Source organism: Phalaenopsis equestris, unplaced genomic scaffold (assembly GCF_001263595.1).
Source record: "Phalaenopsis equestris unplaced genomic scaffold, ASM126359v1 Scaffold000002, whole genome shotgun sequence".
NCBI classification, from domain to species: domain Eukaryota; kingdom Viridiplantae; phylum Streptophyta; class Magnoliopsida; order Asparagales; family Orchidaceae; genus Phalaenopsis; species Phalaenopsis equestris.
The window spans coordinates 57,384,236-57,403,684 of NW_018164444.1; the positions used below are offsets into that span (position 1 = coordinate 57,384,236).

At 40.1% G+C, this 19,449-nt stretch overlaps 1 protein-coding gene across 2 annotated transcripts; it reads left to right on the forward strand.

Annotated features, from left to right (window-relative positions):
* Positions 1-315: 315 nt before the first annotated feature.
* Positions 316-7,308, forward strand: LOC110039491 (putative threonine aspartase). 2 transcript variants are annotated; one of them, XM_020744577.1, is made up of 7 exons: positions 316-460; positions 2,722-2,772; positions 3,240-3,360; positions 3,701-3,785; positions 6,789-6,870; positions 7,052-7,089; positions 7,185-7,308. In XM_020744577.1, exons 1-7 carry the CDS (start codon positions 320-322, stop codon positions 7,252-7,254), a joined length of 588 nt encoding a protein of 195 aa, XP_020600236.1. In that variant the 5' UTR covers positions 316-319; the 3' UTR covers positions 7,255-7,308. The 2 variants fall into 2 exon arrangements, with proteins under 2 accessions (XP_020600236.1, XP_020600235.1); XM_020744576.1 differs by having other exon boundaries at positions 7,052-7,274.
* Positions 7,309-19,449: the final 12,141 nt, after the last annotated feature.

Genomic DNA, 19,449 nt, shown 5'->3' on the forward strand with positions numbered 1-19,449 from the left:
TTTAGTTGTGCCGCATTAAACTTGTTATAAAATTTAAATTTTATGCTATTAACTAAAAAATATATAGTTAAGGATATTAATATAATTTACTTTGATTAAATAGAATTATTTAGAATTAATTAATTTTATAAGTTATCAGAATATTTAAAACTGGAAAAACAATTATTTAAGTTATTTACATTCAATAAAATTTAATTTGAGTTGATTAAATTTAAATGTACAAGAATTACTAAATTAAATTCCACTAACAGCCCAATTGTCGCTGCATTGTTCTCAGCTCACTATCAAGATTTTGTTCGAGAATTCAAGCGTCGGGGCCATGGAGGGAAAGCGCGGAGAAAACCCTAGATTTTTCGTCGCTGTTCACGTCGGCGCTGGCTTTCACTCCCCGTCTAATGAGAAATCTTTCAGAAGAGCAATGAAGAAAGCCTGCCTATCTGCCGCGTACGTTCTCCGGAAGGTACTTTACTGATTCCAGCATTCTCTTTTTTTTTTATTTCTGGGCTCAGATCTGCATTCAAATCCCAATTTATTTTGCTTTTTTCGCTCCTTATATGTTGATGGATGCGGTGTATGCTCAACTTATAAATGTTTGCATGGATTAAATATTGGTTTTGTTTGAATCGAAGCGGATTTAGTTTATGACGATGAGTTGGCAGAATAAAACTATTGTTTTGTCTTTTCCTGCTATGCTTGGCTTTTTTTTACATGACCAGAAGTCATGCCTTTAGCTTTAATTTTCTAAAAAACCAAATAACAACTGAAGCGGTTGAATTGAAAAGAACAGTTTCTTACATTGTAATAAGCTTATTTAAAACTAGTAAATTAAAAAAAAAAAACAAATGAGATATTTAATCAGAAAATTTACGAGGATCAAAACATTTGAATTGGCGACAGACTGCAGTGATGCTTTAACAAAAGTAAAGCAGATCAAAGGAAGCACAATCTAAAAACAAAAGGATTATAGTGGTTCAGTATCAAATGAAGCCTTTTATTGCAAATCCTCGTGGGTTAATCTAGGCACTCTCACAAGTTGTGTATCATAGCTTATAGTGGAGTAAATCACAATTTAATCTATTAGAACTTAATGAAATTATGACCTTAATAGGACACAATGGAGAAAAAGGATTCATGTGGACCCCACGTAGTGGGATTATGGCTTTGTTGTTGTTGTTGCTGTGAAGTAAATGACAATTTATTTTATGGATACTGAGATTCAACCCCATAAACACTTCCGTTTTAACAAAATGTAAAGAAGATCCTATAATTAAATTTGCAAAGATTAAGCAAGACAAACTAATTTTAAAGATTCAACTCGTATTGTAGAAAAAATATAACAAGTGACTCTCAACGCACATTAACATAAAAAAGTTTAGAACTTTCTTTAATGAAGCAGAGTGATAAGAAATTCAAGCAAATAATAAATTTAAATCTAAACGGAAAATCGTACTATGCTTTCAAGAAAGTTAGATTTTGAGCCTCTAAAGCACTCTGATGAAGGTTTCCAATTGATTCTGCGAAGGTATGTTGGAAATCTTTAGAAAATAAAGTTTCCTTCTGTCAGTGCTAGGAATTGTTAGAGGTCAGAGAAGATTATCTATGTTTGGGTGTTATATGTCGACGAGGATAATGGTGCATAGTTGGGAAACAGGAAGGAATCTTTCTCCCTCACTTAGGATTAGATAAAATTTTGAACATTTCAAATGCTTATATTTGCTTTAACATTATTCAAGGTTTAAGGAAGTCGGCTCATACCTCATACCGAGTTTCAGCATATTTTTGTGACTATACCTTTCGTATGGTTTAGAATTTTTAGCTTATATCAGACTTAACAAATGATAAAGAACAACTTATGAAGTGAATTAAAATATTTATAAATCAATTGTCTAAACCAAGGATCTATTTTAAAAACAATCAAGATATCCAATGCAACACCCTAACTAACAATGACTGCTACCCTCACCTAGAAGGTTAAAAAGCACAGGAGTCCATGAGAATGAAATAAACTTGTAGCTGTTATCAGACATTAATGGCATCGTCCATACCGAGTTGTTCAGGTAATGCATCACTTTGTCATTATTGATATCTTGTGAACTATAAATATTGCGAGAATTATCTTACACAGTGAAAATAGTGATTGCTTTATATTAAGTAAACCATTTTAACTCATCAAAATACGATGGACTCATTGATAAACTTTTCTAGATTTGATGTTAAACATTTTTTGTAATACATCCTAAATCTTTCTACCAATCTGTTTTTTTTTTGCAAGCCAGTTATTTTTCCAAAATATGTGGAAAAGTTGTCTATATTGGTAATTATTTATTTATGATATAGTAGTTTTGTTAAAAAAAGAGATTTTTATTTTTTTAACTTTTTAGTTTAAGGATCAGTTCTAAGACTTGTTTTAAAATTCAGTCATAAAACATTTATTGAACTGTTTGTTTCATTTATTGTAGACTTTTACACACATGGCACTCATATAGGAAGTTGGCTTATGTAGGATTCATGTACACTATTTAGTTTAACCTGAATAAATATTTGATTTAGTAAATTTAGTCACTGTTTAGTTCATGATAACAAGCAATTACTGTTCTTTGATAATCTTTGTGATGCTGTGAGCTCTCCTATCTTTTCCCACTGCAGTTTTTTTTAATGTTTTTTTTTTAAATTTTCATCTTCTTATTTATTACGAGGGATATTGCTTTGTTGAACTTTCAGAGTACTGGTGGTTGTCTAGACGCTGTTATAGCTGCCACTAAAGTTCTGGAGGTATGGGACTTATTTTGTGTGGAAAATTGATGATATTGCTATTGGTAATTGCTTCAAAGCTATAGTAACAGCAATATTTGTACACTAATAAAATCTTTAAAAAAAATATTTAACTAGTAGATTAATTTATAAATATTACCATACTTATTTATACATGCACACCTATATTTATCAAAATGATTGTTATAAAAACTAGAATTTATAAAAATGCTTCTCATCTTTCTTAAGACACTTGACAATTGGTTATAAGTTGATAATAATAATAATAATACCCTTTTAACATTTTTAGTTATTACACATGCACTTCCATCAAACTCTTCTACTCTTGCAAAATAAAAATATTTTCAAACTTTTATAATATCTTGCTAAATTTCTCTTTTATAAGGTTTTTACCTGCTAGGCATCTATGTACGTTACTGTTGCTAACATCAAAGTAATTGTTAAAAAATATTGTTTCTTTGCTATAGGATGATCCAATCACAAATGCAGGTCGAGGTTCAAACTTGACAGAGCTCGGTCACGTAGAATGTGATGCCAGTATCATGGATGGCTTTTCCGGAGCCTACGGTGCTGTGGGGGCTGTTCCAGGTACTTCTTAATAAATTTGAAATGGCTTGGATGATTTAACTGATGATGAAGTTTATTTGATGCTGGCCTAGTTTCACAGTCATATTTGGTACAATGTAAATAACATTTTTTTTTTGAGGTGAAAAGTTTTAAAATAGTCCCCAACTCTTTGCAGGGGGTCATTTAAGTCCTTGAGTTTTTAAAAGTGCCAAATTATACTCCTTAAATCGGGGCTGAAATAGTTATACAGTGACAATTTTATAGACTACGGGACTAAACTTGCCCCATGAAAACAGTCAAGGAGCTTTTTTGGCACTTTACTCCTTTTTGATTTGCTGATTAAACTGTTATTGTAGATCAGGTGTTCATAATGCCATACAGATTGCTGCTTGCTTGGCCAGAGAGCAAATAATGGGTTCTTCACTACTTGGGCGAATACCACCAATGTAATTCTTTTATGACTAATTATAAGTGTAGGAGATGATTTCATGATGTTAAATTAGCTTTTTTGAATCATGTTGTTAGGTTTTCATCGGTCTAGTAGGAGAAAGAAGAGATAAGAAAAAATGCATTAAGGAATGAGAACATATTTGCAATTTGAGACTAGATCCGCCTTTAATGTTATTAAGGGCCCGTTTGGGGTAGTTTAAAACTGCAGGTAATGAAAACACTGCTGTATTATTTGGATCGCGCGTTTCGCGTGCGTATCTAAAAACTGCGTTTTAATTTTGTGAAACACGTCCTTTACCTGATTTTCCTTGGAACACATCTCGCCGCAACAGCGGATGGAGTGGGTGGGCTAAGGACGACATCAATGTCATTAATGATTTTAGTGATGAAGCTCTGCACAAAGCTAAATTTGGAAGATACACGAAGAAGCAAGTCTTCATGGATGCGGAGGGAGGTGGAGGTGACAATAGAGAGAAGGGTCTTGACGATGAGTAGCTTGAGTGTTTCATTGACATGCGAATGGTAGGCCTCGCCAATGAGTTAGGTGAGGAGCTGCGCGTCGGGGGAGGAGGAGGGGTCTGCCTCCCGTGGCAGTAGGAATGAGAAATAAGTTTGCAGGTGCAATCGAGCGCGGGCTCCGCGAGTTTTAGGGAGTCAGAGGAGCATGCAAAAATGAGGGGGGGAAATGAACATCTCAGACTCGGCTAGGGAAAGGTCGAGGGGGCCAGGGATGGAGTTGGAGGAGGAGGCGGGAGAGGAGGGGGAAATGATTTGGTGTTAGATATGTAAATATATAGGCATGTATTTAAATCTTTCATATTTATATTCTTATATCAAAATTGAATTGGGTGTTTTTTTATTAATCTTTTTTTCAATTTGAATGATTTTTTTTTTCATGTAATTTTCTGACTGATCTATTCTCTCTTAAATAATTGTAGTATCCAAAATAAGGACAAAATGATCATTTATTCAGAATCAGCTGTTTTCTAAACACACAAACCAAACAGTTAGACAACTTATCCAGATAAGCTGCTGATCAGTAGCTTATCAGGATCAACAGCTTATCTGGATAAGCTGCAACTGCCTCAAACAAACCCTACATATTAGTAATAAAAGCCTTCAATACGGAATTTGCTTTTGTGCACGGTGAATGATTCTTTCATTATGCATTGAACGAAAGAATGCAAAAGCTATTGAGAATTACGCATTTAAATTCCTTGAATAGGTTGATAAAACGATAACATGATTTGACAATTGACATAATAACATGATGTAGTTTGAACTTTGAAGTATTTTCATCCTATTTAAGCATCTGTCCCGTATTTCTGATTGTTTAATTCCAATGTTTCTGTGTGCTGTTGATCCATTTGACCTAGTTTCACAATTTACTAACTAAAAAAAAAAAAAAATCAAATGGCAGCTTTCGAAATTTATTGGAATGCATGAAACATTTTAGTAAGTGTGTAGAAAATTGCAATATCTGTAGGGTTACAGCAATAGTAAAACTGATATTGTTTGGTGTTGGTTACGGATATGCTCGCAATACATATTCAATACAAGCTACCCTGATGTATACTATTTATAGATGTCATGTATGCTTGGAAATTTTATCTGAACAGACGTGAAAAAAGTATAAATTTGAGAAGATAATATGATTACGGTTAACTCAAGGAAATTCTAGTTTCCTAATATGCAATGTCAGTGAAACTTGAATTAATAATAAATCAATGATGTTAAAGGATCATGAGATATATGGATGTGATGTGTTTATATATTCCGGTTTTGCTCTACAAAAGAAATAGTATATAATGGGTAGAACATGATGACTCCACGACTTCTCTAAACAGTAAAAAGATGTGATATCATATTGATCTAGAAATCAATAACGGTGAGTTTAAATGAATTTGAGGTTACTATTTAGATAAATAGGTAAAATCAAAGAGGTTTTCTAAATTCACTTTAAAACAGATCTGGTCAAAATTAATCGATTTTCCTAAATTTCAACCAAAATTACAAAAACAATTCTTAGCTAGAGAGCGTAGAGGTGATACAATCAACCTTCCAGGCATTAATTTCATCTTTTAGATTCAGTTTCTTTGGTTAAAACAGCTGCAGCAATTTTTTTTTGTTTTTCCAGTCAGTTGATTTCACCCTATCTTCTTCAAAACTTGTTGGTTTGACTGGAATTCCAGCTATCCAAAACTGTGCAAAGCTGAAATAAGTTTGGTGGATCACTTATTAAAGAAATTGCAAAATAAAAATGACATATAAATGGGATACAGATAACCTGATTGGGTCTTCTTGAATTTAGGATGCTTTAAGTCTTCTTCTAAATTTCAGTTTTCTTGGGGTGTTGAAAGCAATTGAACATTGTATACCGCTTTCTTTCACACCTCCTTACTGCTTTTCTGGATTGAATTTGCCACAAGATCCCAGATGTGGGTTCGTTTTCCTCCCCTTATAAAGAAAACTGAAAAAAAATTGTATCTAATAACCTCCCCAAGGTTTTACTAATACTTCTCCAAGGTCTGACTAACGAATTTCTGCCGCTAGTACTCTGTCAGAGAAGATTCAAGCCAATGCACTGTTTAGGTTTTGCTATGGACAGCCACTGGAAGATGAATTCTGAGTGTTGGAATCAATTTTTAGCAAAAAGAAATTAATAAATAATTCATGTAACCACTACAACTTAATTTTTGTTTTCAGAAAATAGTAATTTTCAACAATAAAATGCAATTCATTCTCATATTGCATAACTATTAATAATAAATTAGAAAATAACTTGGCTGTCGAGTAAGAAACTTATGTGGAATGCATTTCTTCTCCTCTTTATTTTCTACTTCTGTATTAGTCATCCCCAAGACGAATCTCTATTAATATCCATTTCTCTTATCTTAGTTTTTGGAAATTCAGCATCAGATCTAAACTTCAGCATTCATGTACATTTGTTGGAGTTCTACCCAAACTGTCACTTAAACTCTGTTCTACGTTATATTCAGGTTCTTAGTAGGTGAAGGTGCCCTCAAATGGGGGAAGTCTAAGGGAGTTCTTTTGCCAGCAACTATTCCTGAAGCTGAACGGGTAATTTATTCTGATGTTCCATTTATCTTCAATGAGTTCATCTATCTCACAATTGTTCTTTTTTGGAATATGGTTAACTTTGATGAAACTTGGGATGCTCTTATATTTGATATTTGAAGACTGGATTCACATTATTTTGACTTTGCTTCATTTTTTCTTGCCTGTCTTTAATTTTTAACAGTGGCTGATAACAGAGAGGTCCAAAGGACAATGGTTAAGGTACAAATCCATGCTTGCTGATGCTAAGAAGCAGAATGAGCCCAATTTCATGCGATTTAGCGAAGACTCTAAGATAAATGGATTTCTGTCGCCAGGGTCAGGTGGCATATTGTTCTCTCATCCCTCTTTGATCTAAAGCTTGGCATGCACACTTTGTTGGATTGATGGTGAATATAAATGCATATATTTGCATTTGACAAAGTTCCTTTGTATTAATTGCGCGCGAGTAAAATGCCAAAGGCCCAAAATAGTCGTCTACCTGTTTAGGTAAGACCATTTTAGTCCCAAATTCTATAAGAGTGTCAAATTAGTCCACAAAATCTTTAAATTAAAATTGAAATAGTTCTTCGTGTGGACAATTTCAGCACATATTAAAAGTGTTTGGGGACTAAATTGATATTTTGTAGACTATGGGGTGCAAAGATCTTGGAGTCTATTATGAGATTTTTTTCATCGTGCATCAATCAACAAAAAGAGGCTTTTGGTTGGATTGGGACGACTATGATAACGGATTTTGATCAACAAAGATAATTTTATTCTATTTTTCGAAAGTAGCATTTAGAAATAGTTGAAAAGGGAAGGAAACATTTTTTTTTGGCTAAATAGGTGAACACACACACACACACAGTTTTACTAATATAGTTTATCATTATGACATTGTTGGAAAGTGTTAATTCGTATGCTTGATTAAGAAGTAATTTGTTTTCTTCCCTCAAATATATATTCAGTAGTTATGTTTCCTTTTAATATATATTTTCTGTTTTTTTATTTTCCTATTTGTTGGGATTCTTAATTTAAAAGTATTTTACTTTCCTTCTTTGTATACTGGTAGGCTTGCCATGCTATTATATATATGTAGTAAGATGTAATGCATTAGTGTAGAGCGAGATATAAAAAAAATTCCCTAATTTTTGATGCGCGTGCTGGAGTTTCCCTCACAGATGCGGGAAAGAAGCTAGCCGACTGAACCAGGCAACCAACTGGCATAGGGGCCGGTCCATGATTCCAAATGAATCGAGAGGCATTAAAGGAGAGCGGCACTTGCGGCTTTCCTTTCGTGTCTCTTGCCTGGATCGAGCATCGTTTGGAGAGGGCGACATTGCTGCCTGCCCTTTTTTCTTCCTTCCTTTCTCGTCACCTTCCTTTTTTTTGTTTCCCACCCAGCTAGGTCTATTTTTATGCTTGTTTTCCGAGTTTATGCGGAGTTTTTTTGCTATGTTCTACTTTAAGATTTCCTGTGTGGAGAGTTTTCCTTGTTATAGGGTCGCATCCGAGGAGGTGGTGGTGCTCTAGATATATGCTACTCCAATGTTGTGTTGTATCCTTACTTTTGCCCTCTCTACTCCTCCCCTCTCCAACAATTTCCGACCTCCTTATCCTTCATCCCAATACACGACCACCCTTCACCCAAGTGCTTACTCTAGCTATCCGACTCCCCGGATGTCACCCCAACCTACAACTTCCCTGTCCCTATAGTCTAGCATTGCTGTCCCCAACCTTCATCCCCAGCCTCGGTTGTCACAGTTCTGCAACAAAACCTGCTGTCCAACCCTCCATAATTGTTGTCCCTGTAGTTCCACTCCTTCCCCTTGCTGTGTCCAACATTCATTTGCTGCCACTACCCCTGCGAACCATCTCAATCCACCTGACCGACCTCCATCACCTTCAGAATACAGTTTAGAGGTATTTGCTTTAGTCGTTTATGTTTTGTGTTTTTATTTTTGGTTGTGTTGTAAATCGCTATTTCAATAAAGTTTTGCTTTGTGTGTTTCCGCTGTTTTCCCTATGTGGTTTCGATATTAGCTAACCATAGGATGGGACTATTTATTACAGAGACTTCGACATCAAGGTAGATCTGTCAAACTTCGAAGGAGGTATGGATCCTGAGGAATTCATTGATTAGTTACAGGCTGTTGAGCAGATCTTTTAAGTATAAAGATGTGCCTGAGGATTAGCGGGTCAAACTAGCGGCCATCAAGCTGAAGAAGAGTGCTTCTCTGTGGTGATGGTGATAGAATTACAAAGACAAAGGAAAATAAAGGGCCGCAACAAGATTACTAGGTGATAGAAGATGAAGAAAGCAATGTAGAAGAAGTACCTCCCACCCATTACTGCCAAGATATGCTTTTGAGGCTCCATCACTTGCAACAGAAGGATTTATTTGTAGAAGAGTCCATGAAGTAGATTGATCATTTGCAGATGAAGTGCGATCTGTCGTAGCTAGAGGAGAACACGGTGGCCATATATCTTGGGGGCATGAAGCCTAGTATTAGCAATGTGGTGCAGCTAAAATCGTACTGGACGCTAAGGATGCCCAAACACTAGCTCTGAAGATCAAAAGACAATAGAAGCAAAGCCGAAATCAATCATCCTTCAGGCGTGCAGTCATCTTCAGTTATAACGATCGACAAAAGTACCCCGGGAGACACAGGCAAGGCCGAGCAAGGGATTGAATCTTCAGATCATAGCGAGAAAAAATAGGAGAAAGGTAGCTTCTCAACACCTTAGCGGTCAGGAAGTGTTATAGATGTCATGACTATGACACAGCCTCCAGCTTTCTCACGAGTAGGAAAGTCACACTCACAGATCAGGGTATTGTGGAGGAGATTTGCGACGCGGAAAAGCTGAGGAACATGGTGAATTGTATCAGCTTCTCCCAAATGAAGGAGAGGCACTCATGATTCGACGGAACCTGCAAACTAAGGACACGACGGATTCATATTGACTTCACCACAAAATTTTCTACACCTGTTGCACAATGAACAGAAAGATATGCAGTCTTATCATCGACAGTGGGAGCAGTAAAAACATGACATCAACACAGATGGTAGAAAATTTGGGAAGTGCAACTCAGAGACATTCCCAGCTGTATTCACTGACGTGACTGAAGAAAAAGAATCGAGTCAACATCGATCGAAGATGCTTCGTAGAGTTTTTGATTGGGGGTCAACTAAAGGACTAGATGTGGTGTGATGTGGTTCTTATGGATGCCTGCCACCTTTTGTTGGGAAGATCGTGACAATTTGACTGAATAACCAACATGATATATTCAGAAACACATACTCATTTGCCAAGGAGGGTAACACATCATTCTGCTTCCTTCGATAGAGTCTGAGATCACAAGAACTCTTTACAGCAGAGCAACGTTAGTGAGGCATGTTCTAGTGATGACACAAAATGAGAGGACAGAGGCACTGGCTCCAGACACTGGACAGTTACGACAGATAAGATGTCAATGCCTCAAATTCAATACTATACCACCTACTCTAACACCAGACGGGAAGATTAAGACTATTCTCACAACACATCAAACTAACTCGATCGTGGGTTACCTTAGGAGGATCCAACAATACAGGCATGAGCATAGTCTTAGGTGAGCGGATCGAGAGGGACATGGGTGCGCAAGTGGTGTTGACTTCTTTGATGCTTGACCGACAATGCAACTGACAGTGAGAATTAGAATTAGAGAGAAGGAACTAGAAGTTTCGACGAATGAGGTTGAAGCCCACCCAACATCAAGAGACCAACACGAGTTTGAGAGTTTCCCACACGCATGCGGGAAACAAGCCGACTGGTTGAGCTGACTGGCATGGAGGTTGGTCCAGGGGAGCCCGCTCCATGATTCCAAAAGAATGGAGAGACATTAAAGGAGGCCAACACTTGTGGCTTTCCTTTCGTGTCTCCCGCCTGGATCGAGTAGCATTTGGAGAGAGTGGCATGCTGCCTTCCCTTTTCTCCTCCTTCCTTTCTTGTTGCCTTCCCTTTCTTGTTTGCTAACTAGCTAGGTCTATTTATATGCTTGTTTTCTGAGTTTATGGGGAGTTTTTTGCTGTGTTATACTTTCAGATTTCCTGCGTGGAGGGTTTTTTTTATTATAGGCTGTATTCGAGGATTTGATAGTGCTCCGGCTGTATACTACTCCAAGATGATGTTGTATCCTTCCTTTTACCATCTCTACTCCTCCCCTCTCCAGCAGCCGCCGACCTCCCCATCCTTTAACCCAACACCCAACCACCCTTCCCCCATGTGCTTACTCTTGCTGTACAGCTCCCCGGACGTCCCCACAACCTTCAACCGCCCTCTCCTTACAGTCAAACATTGCTGCGCCCTCCCCAATCTTATCCCCAGCCTTCGTCGTCATTGTTCTGCAGTAAAACCTGCTGCCCTTCATCATCGCCGCCTTTGTAGTTCTGCACGTTCCCCTCGCTGGCTCCAACATTCCTTTGCTCCCACCACCCCTGCCAACCATCTCGATCCACTCAGCCGACCTCCACCGCCCTCAGAAAACATCTTAGAGATGTTTGCTTGAGTCGTTTATTTTTTGTGTTGTTATTTTTTATTATGTTGTGTTATAACCTCATCCCTGTATCAATAAAATTTTGCTTTGTGTGTTTCTGCTGCTTTCGCTACTTGGTTCCTGTATCAATTTTTTTCATGGTATCAAAGGCGTCATTCTCTCCCGTCGCAAGTTTTTTATTTGCCTTCTCCCTTAGGCGGTGCGTTTAGTGAACCTCTTTCTCGCACACGCAAACTCACGACTTGGCATCGTGAAAAATTTCATTACTTTCTTGTCACTCCTGTGAGTTATCTAATAATCTCGTCATGACTCTTGCATTTATCTTGCAACCGACATCCCAAAATCTCGCAAATGTCTGAAACATCCACTAGTTCCGTGCTCCTCGGAAATCTTTAAGGACGAAGTGTGTAGTGACATGCTCCGCATTTTTAGTGATGGATCCATCCATCAAAGCTACGAACCAAGACTTCTCGTTACCATCAATGACGACTGTTCTATAGAATTCTTCGGCGCTATCTTCAGCTCCAACCTTAACCTTCATCACCATCCTCCTCTCCCGTTCGCTAAACTTTACGATCGATTTAGGGCCCGTTTGGGGCAAGCTTATTTGGTGCGGTGGTGGCAGCTTATTTGGTGCGGTGGTGTTTTGAAAATGCACTTGACCTGTTTGGGTAAACTGCGTTTTAGCAGATTATTCGTTTTCAAAACGCAGAAAACATCGTTTTCACACTGCACCTATCTAGGTGCGGTGGGAGCTTATTGGCAACAGTCTGAGTTTTCCAAAAAAATAAAAATTTGTAAAATTTGTAATAGTCAACCTAGCTTATCAGCTTATCAGCAAATTATTCAATAAGCTACAGCTGCCCCAAACAGACCCTTAGCTTGCCCTAGCCGCTCTCTCACGAATCACTGAATTACAAAAAAATTGACCACCTCTCGCTTGGTGCCATACTCGTGGAAATCGAGAGTTGCACACCTCCATTTAGTTTTTGTTTGCTCGTCTGGTTGAATAATCAAACTAAGGGTTCTTTTGTCACTTGCATTCGAACATCGGGTCTTTTCATTTCGAAATTCACAATCTTATCATGGTTAAACACGACACGACCTTACAATCTTCTTCCTCAGAAGCCATCATTAGATATGAGCCCACGTCGTTCGTCGCCATCATACATGATAACTCCTCTGATCTAGTTACTAATTATGAACTGCATGACCATCACTTTTTTCAATGTTTACAGTTCATCTTCATGTTGTCTGCGAAAGGAAAAACTGGATATCTCATAGGCGAAATTTCAGCTCCAGAAATGATAGATTCCAAATATCGGGCTTGGAAAACCGATGACCCCATGGTTATGTCATGGTAAATAAATTTCATGATTATGGAGATTGGAGAAAACTTCCGGCTCTGTAGAACTACCAAGGAGATATGGGAGGTTCCATGTGACGCCTGCTCTGCCATTGAAAAATTCTTTAAGAGTTATTTGAGATCGTGATCAAACTTTATGATCAACTATAAGGAGAATTGAGTGCTCTTCAATATTTCAACACTCTTCCATGCTGTTGGGTGCTACTAGACATATGAGGTTTATTCTTAGAAATGTCTTGATGACTTTGTCATGTATAAAAGTATTTTTGAATAAAAAATGATCATCAAATTCCTCCTTAGCCTTAATAAAGATCTAGATAAAATTAGGAGGAGAATTATGAGAATCAAATCTCTTCCTATCATTCAAAAGACATTTGCAAATGTTTAAAGGGAGGAAAGCAGGAAGAAATTAATGATGACAATCACACCACATCTTCTGTTGAAGGGCCATCCTTTTACACTCACAACTCTCAGAATAACAAGCCTAGGAAATGACGATTTTGGTGTGGTTGTTATAAGAAACATGGTAATTTGAAGAAAACATGTTTAAAATTTCATGACCTACTAGATTAGAAGCCTTCTAATGGAAGACATGATAGAGAGACCTGTGCAAATGTTGCTGTCACAACTAACAACAATTAATAATGCAGTCTGTTTACCAAGAAGCAAATTGAGGCACTGCAGAAAATGTTAGTAATAGTTTTGATTTTGGACAAGTATCACAATCCTCTTTCGAGCAACCTATCAGCCTGTTAACACACCAATGTATGTTTTTCCATGCTTTTATTATCCAAATTAATAAATCAAAATCTTGGATTATTAATTTCAGAGCCTTATATCATATGACAAGATATATCAATGTTTTCGTTCGTTTTTTTCTTTTTTATTTTAGAAGTCATCAGCTTGTCGATCGTCGTATACTTCCCCTATTCGAATAAATCTCCCTCTCGAATCAGATCGGTGATTCGAAGATGAGAGAAACCGAATAAGAAGAGACATACGACAAAATGACAAACAAGAGAAAACACAAAATGTGGAGAGCCTGCGTGCTGTAAACCTTGCAAGGATATGTTAAGAGTGTTCGCCTAAACAAGATCGGGCGGAAGCACCTTAAACCGATATTCATAAAAGAATACCTACGCAGACTACCTAAAACCAAAGAGTCAGGTGTAGGTGTCTGTTATGGGGTCAAAAGCACTCCCAAAGGGATGTATACCACTTGGATAATTACATGTTGGGGTTTACCCAAGAATACTCTCAATAAAAGGAGTTTCACTTGGATTATCGTGAACCTGGGGCAATAGGTACTCAAAGGATGGTTATCCCGTGTGGGAACAATCCTGGTGTTTCAAAGCTCACGCCAAGCCATCGGACAGAGAGAGTCTCTCACATCCCGAATGGGTAGCGGCTTATCAACACACGAGACCCACGAAATAACCTAAATCATCTTGACGGGGATATCCCAACACGTCAAAGCACGTCCAGGCTATAAGGGCAGATGACGAATTGTCGTATCACAAATGAGCGGCAGCTCATCGACATCGAGTCGTCAATGTGATATCAACGAAGTCAAGGAGCGACAGGGCTCAACAAAAAGGAAGGTAGAGTGATCCTAAAAAAATAGAGGTAATTAGGTCGGGGTATCACGGACCCGCCATCCACAGCTACTAGGACCTTAAGTCTACCTGGTCGTGAAGGTAGTCGACCCAACATGTCCTGAGATCCCTGATCAGCAATCCGTGAATTACATCGTCCACTGGAACCTCAGTAGCTCTAAGGTCAAAGGAAGAAAACTCTATCATATAACTAAAAGCTAGAACTCCAAAATGTGAAACTTTTACCTGCTGAAATGGAAATGACGCCTTAAGAAAGAACGAGAAGTGGAGGTTCAACTACAAAGCTGGAAACACTCCCAACAAAAGGTCTTATACCCCGTCTGGGTCGGGGAGCGTTCTAACATCCTAGGCGCACTAGATAACCAACTATAAAAGGTTGCTGGGCCAGTCAGGTTGAAGAAGCACGGGGGCTCCTCCTCGGGACTTGCAATTATGATGCAGTTATCTAGAACGATCCTTAAGTATTGTGGAGACCCTATTAATATATGCAGGAAAGTAAAAGTTGTAATTTTTTAGATCCTGAATATTTTAATCTTAAATTTTAATTAGCTTGAATATTTTATTTATGATTTTTTTTATAAAAAATTAGGAATTTAAATCCTAAAGAGCCTATGTTTCATCGTGAAATCCCAGATAAACCACAAAAAGAAACAAGGAAAATAAATGCAAATGTGCAGACATGCAATATGATGCAAAAAGTAAAACAAATCAAATAAAATAATAAACAGACCGTTGCTGCTCGGTCGACAACATATCCCAGAAAAGAAAAAGGCGGCCGGACTCCGCATATACATGCCTGGTCCTAATTCTATACATCAATATAAAATGTAGAATTAAGATACGGGGCACGAGCATCCGCTCCTGTTTCTCTTCACATGGTTTCCGCGCCAAACACCTCGAAACCCGTGTCCGTATCTTATTTCTGCTAAAAAACTCTCATAGACTTTAAAAGTACATATAGAAAAGAAAAAAAACTTAATCCTGCATGAAAACAAGTGCAGCAGGAAAGGTACATGCAATTAACGTATCATGAGTCATGCTTTAAAAGTGGGGAGTTAAATAGCATCTACAAACAAAAGGGTCAGAAATCATCACATGCTCCTCTCATAGAGGTATCTGTGTGTGTGTATATAAATAGACATGACTCACTGCAGAAAAACACCCTAACACACTACCATACATATGCAACATGCAGTTACACCACAAGCACAATGCAAAAGAAAGATGTCTGACTAGGGCAACCAATCCAAGCCTAGCACACCTTCTAACGGAAAGTGCGCCAACCTAATATCTAAGTGCAGAGTAAGTTTGGGTATAATATGACCTTAACGAGGTCGCCATATCAGCGCCATCCTAAAGATCCGAAAGATCTAAAGAGTGTCACGAAGAGTGGTGACATGAGTTAGATTTATTAGATGTTTAGCACAGCCATACTCGTGTCAATCCCGATGAATTAACTCGCATTGCTCGTTGGGATCAACCTAGCAAACAATGCTCGTTAAGACATTGCGACTGACATGGGGTCACTCTCCTAACGAACCTGACTCGTTACCCATGCAAACATGTATATGCAAGTGCGACCAATCATGTAACAGAAGTGATGAGTGTACCATGAGGCAGTGACTCAAGAAAAGATGGGTATACTGTGGAGGCAACGACCTGAAAAAATGAGTGTGCCGTTGCGACAGTGACCCGAAGGCGATCGACTTGTCGTGGCGGTAGCGGCCCGCCGAGGCGGCAGTGACCAAAAGAGATGGGCGTGCCATGGCGACAGCGACCCGAGGAAGGCATGCTGTGGCGACAGCTGCCCGAAGAAAGTGTGGTGAAGCGGCAGTGATCGAAAGTGATGGGTGTGCCGTGGCGGCAGTGGACTGAAGGTGTGCCAGAGCGGCAGTGACCAAAAGGTATGGACGTGCCGTGGCGGCAGCGGCCCGAAGGTGTGCCAAGGCGGCAATGACCGAAAAGGATGGGCGTGCCGTGGCGGCAGCGGCCCTGCCCTAGGAAGGTGTGCCGAGGCGGCAGTGACCGAAAGAGATGGGTGTGCCGTGATGACAGCGGTCCGAAGAAGTGCAACACAAGCAAATGCTAATGATCACAAACTAACACATAAAAGATACATAATGCAAACAAGCAAACATGTGATATAATGCAAAAGTAAACAAACATGCAAGTGATCGGTCGACCTAATCGTGGTGGTCGTTCGAACCAAAGTGATCGATTGATCGGGCCGGTTAATCGTGCTGGAGCGGTCGATCGAACCAAAGTGAGACGCTCACCGAAGTCGGAGCGGCCGATTGGAGCGAAGTGAAATGCTCGCCGGGCCGGGGCGGCCGGTTGGGGTGAGGTGAAATGCTCGCCGGGCCGGGGCGACTGGTCAGAACGAATTTAAATGCAACATGCATCAAGCAAAAATGCAATATGCAACAAACCAACATGCATGTAGCAAACCGGGCTCGTGCTAACGACCTCACATAGGTACCTGGGGCTGACACACTTGGATCTGCGGCATCACCGCCTCTAGCTTTGGCGTGGCAATGTGCAGGGTTTATTCCTTCGATTTCTTGTTGGGGAGACTCCATCGTTCGTAGGGCGGACTAGCTACCAAACTTTTTCTGCTCTACGAACACTCAGAATCTTATAGGACGGACTAGCTAAAAAGCGTTTCCCGTCCTCTAAGATCGAACTCAACTAATTTTTCCAAGGGAGATTAGGAGCACCGAAATTGTGGGAAATTGAGATTCCGACCAGACGGGGTTAAGGCCTAAGGCTCACAACACGGGGGATCACTCGGCTTCGTACAAAACCAGTCAACGCACGGGATTCCTACCCTACGGCTCCCTCTAGGAAATCGATGATCAATTACATAGGTACGTCGCTGCGCAGGCTCACGCCAGCGTACGCATTCTTTGTTGGCGATCGAACCGACAGGCCTAGACACCACTAAACCTAGGGCTAGCTAGGAGTTATGAAATCTCACAATCGTTACGGTTGCAGACGCGTTTTCTTTGCTTGCTTCAAGCTGGCCGACGTCTGATCCATGCTCCAGTGTGCCTTGTAGAACGTGCAAAAGACAACAAAAAACCCAATAAGGGCAGGAGTCAGTGAGGTATGCAAAGTATCCAAAATAATGAATTTCAGTATATAAAAATATAACCAAAATATACCTTCAAGAGAAGGGATCGGACGGACCCCCATACGCCGTGACGTCGTTGCTTCCTCGATGACGACAAGGAGCTCCGACAAGGCAAAGGATGCTCACAACGGTGACTTCGCCGACGGGAGAGCAAACTGACGAAGAAAAGACTTCCCCCACCAAAACCTAAAGGGGGTGCAAAGGTTTCGGAATCTCGCTTGGGATCTGGCTAGGAAGAGCTATGACCACCGGGATCTGGATGCCGGCATTGAGACAGGCCAGCGGGATGTCACCGACGAGGACCAAAAAAGGAGGGGCGACCAAAGTGGGAGAGAGACTCCATGTGAGCTCTCTCCCTCTCTCTCGTGTAGGAGCCTAGGCTGGGGAAGAAGACACGATCGGGAGTTTGTCGGCAAGGAAGGATGCCGATAGAGCGTCGCCGGCGAGATCGAGATTTTATCCTGTACGGTTGGCCGAGAGACGAGGAGGAGGTGGCATTGGTGGCTTCGACGAAGGCAGGTCGCCGGCGTGAGGAGTCGGCGTCGGCGTTCTCCGGCGAGGAGCCACGGCTGGCGACGAAGGAGCTCGGGTAGGGTTCCGCTCGCGAAGGAAGATGGCGGCGCAGGGTTCCATCGCAATCAATAAATGAGAGGGGGTCACGTGTGAGATTAAAAAAAAAGGGTAGGGTTTTATTATTATTATTATTATCATTTTATTAATATTAGTACTATTTTTTTATTTAAACCCATCCATTTACATACTTTTCACATGTGCACACGGAACCCTAACAAGATATGTGCCTTTCACAGGTAAAATTGACGTTCCAGACACATTAGCGCGGTCCGTTTCATCGTCCGGGGTCCTCTGGACAACTTTACTGACGATCGAGCAAATCTAAGTCAATTTTGCATGCTGCGCGATGAATATTATGTGTCGTCCCGATCCAAGCCGTCTGACATGCAAAATGTCGGCCCGCCTTCGCCTAGACGAAAGCCATAACCTAGCAAAATGATCTTGGCTACGTGCCCCTCAACACGCGTCGAAATGTCCCGGGTGGCATGCAAAATGTGTCGTCTCGATCCGAGTCGTCTGACATGCAAAATGTCAGCCCGCCCATAGCCTAACAGAATGATCTTGACTACGTGCCCCTCAACAAGCGTCGAAAGGTCCCGGGTGGGTATCTGAACTATTGAACGTCACAAACAGACCGTAAACTATCTTGAGTCGTGCAGGTGGACACCCTACACTCGTGACATCAAAAATTGATGCTAACAATCAATGTCTTAAAAACTTACAACCCATGCATCATTTACTCTATGGTTCAAATAATTGATGATCATTCTCACAAGTAGCAGAAACTGGATCAGTTTAGTTGACAAAGAATCTTCATATCTATTATGATCTTTTTGCTCCTAAATTTAATTGCAATATTTGCCAACCAGTTTGGTCGGCCTTCCCCATAACTTCGCGCCAGTCTCCTGGGGTTGTGGGAGTTTCAACCTCATTCTTCGAAGTTTTTGCCGTCCTATCAACACTTGGATTCCACCGTCGGCTGCAGTGTCTCCCAAAAGATTGAAGGAGCTTTCTTCACTTGCAAGCATCTATCTATATTAATCCACTCTTCTTGGGGTCATTATTGTTCTGCATTGAGTTTGCGTGTCTCATCTATGCTGCGAATCTCATCTATGCTGCGAATACTCTCGAAGTAATCCACGGTCGGCTCAGCTCAATCTGAAGTTAGGGTAGTCGGAGCCTCCTTGCACGGTGATGGCGCTGGTAGTAAGGTATCAACCATGATATCCCGAAATTCCCTCTTTTGTGCTTTTCTCTTCTCTGGAGCCGGTGTCTGAGTCCCATCATCCCCTGTTGTCACCCAAATGGGTCCCACCTGTGCTACTCTGTTGATAAGGGCGCATGTGATCCCGTGCTCCAACTAAGGAGATGGACT

Bases quoted from the DNA above. Each gene is read 5' to 3' on its own strand.
- LOC110039491 (XM_020744576.1), top strand. From the start codon at position 320: ATGGAGGGAAAGCGCGGAGAAAACCCTAGATTTTTCGTCGCTGTTCAC. The intron at 3,786-6,788 runs GTAATTCTTTTA...CGTTATATTCAG, and splicing joins CTTGGGCGAATACCACCAAT to GTTCTTAGTAGGTGAAGGTG. The intron at 6,871-7,051 runs GTAATTTATTCT...AATTTTTAACAG, and splicing joins CTATTCCTGAAGCTGAACGG to TGGCTGATAACAGAGAGGTC.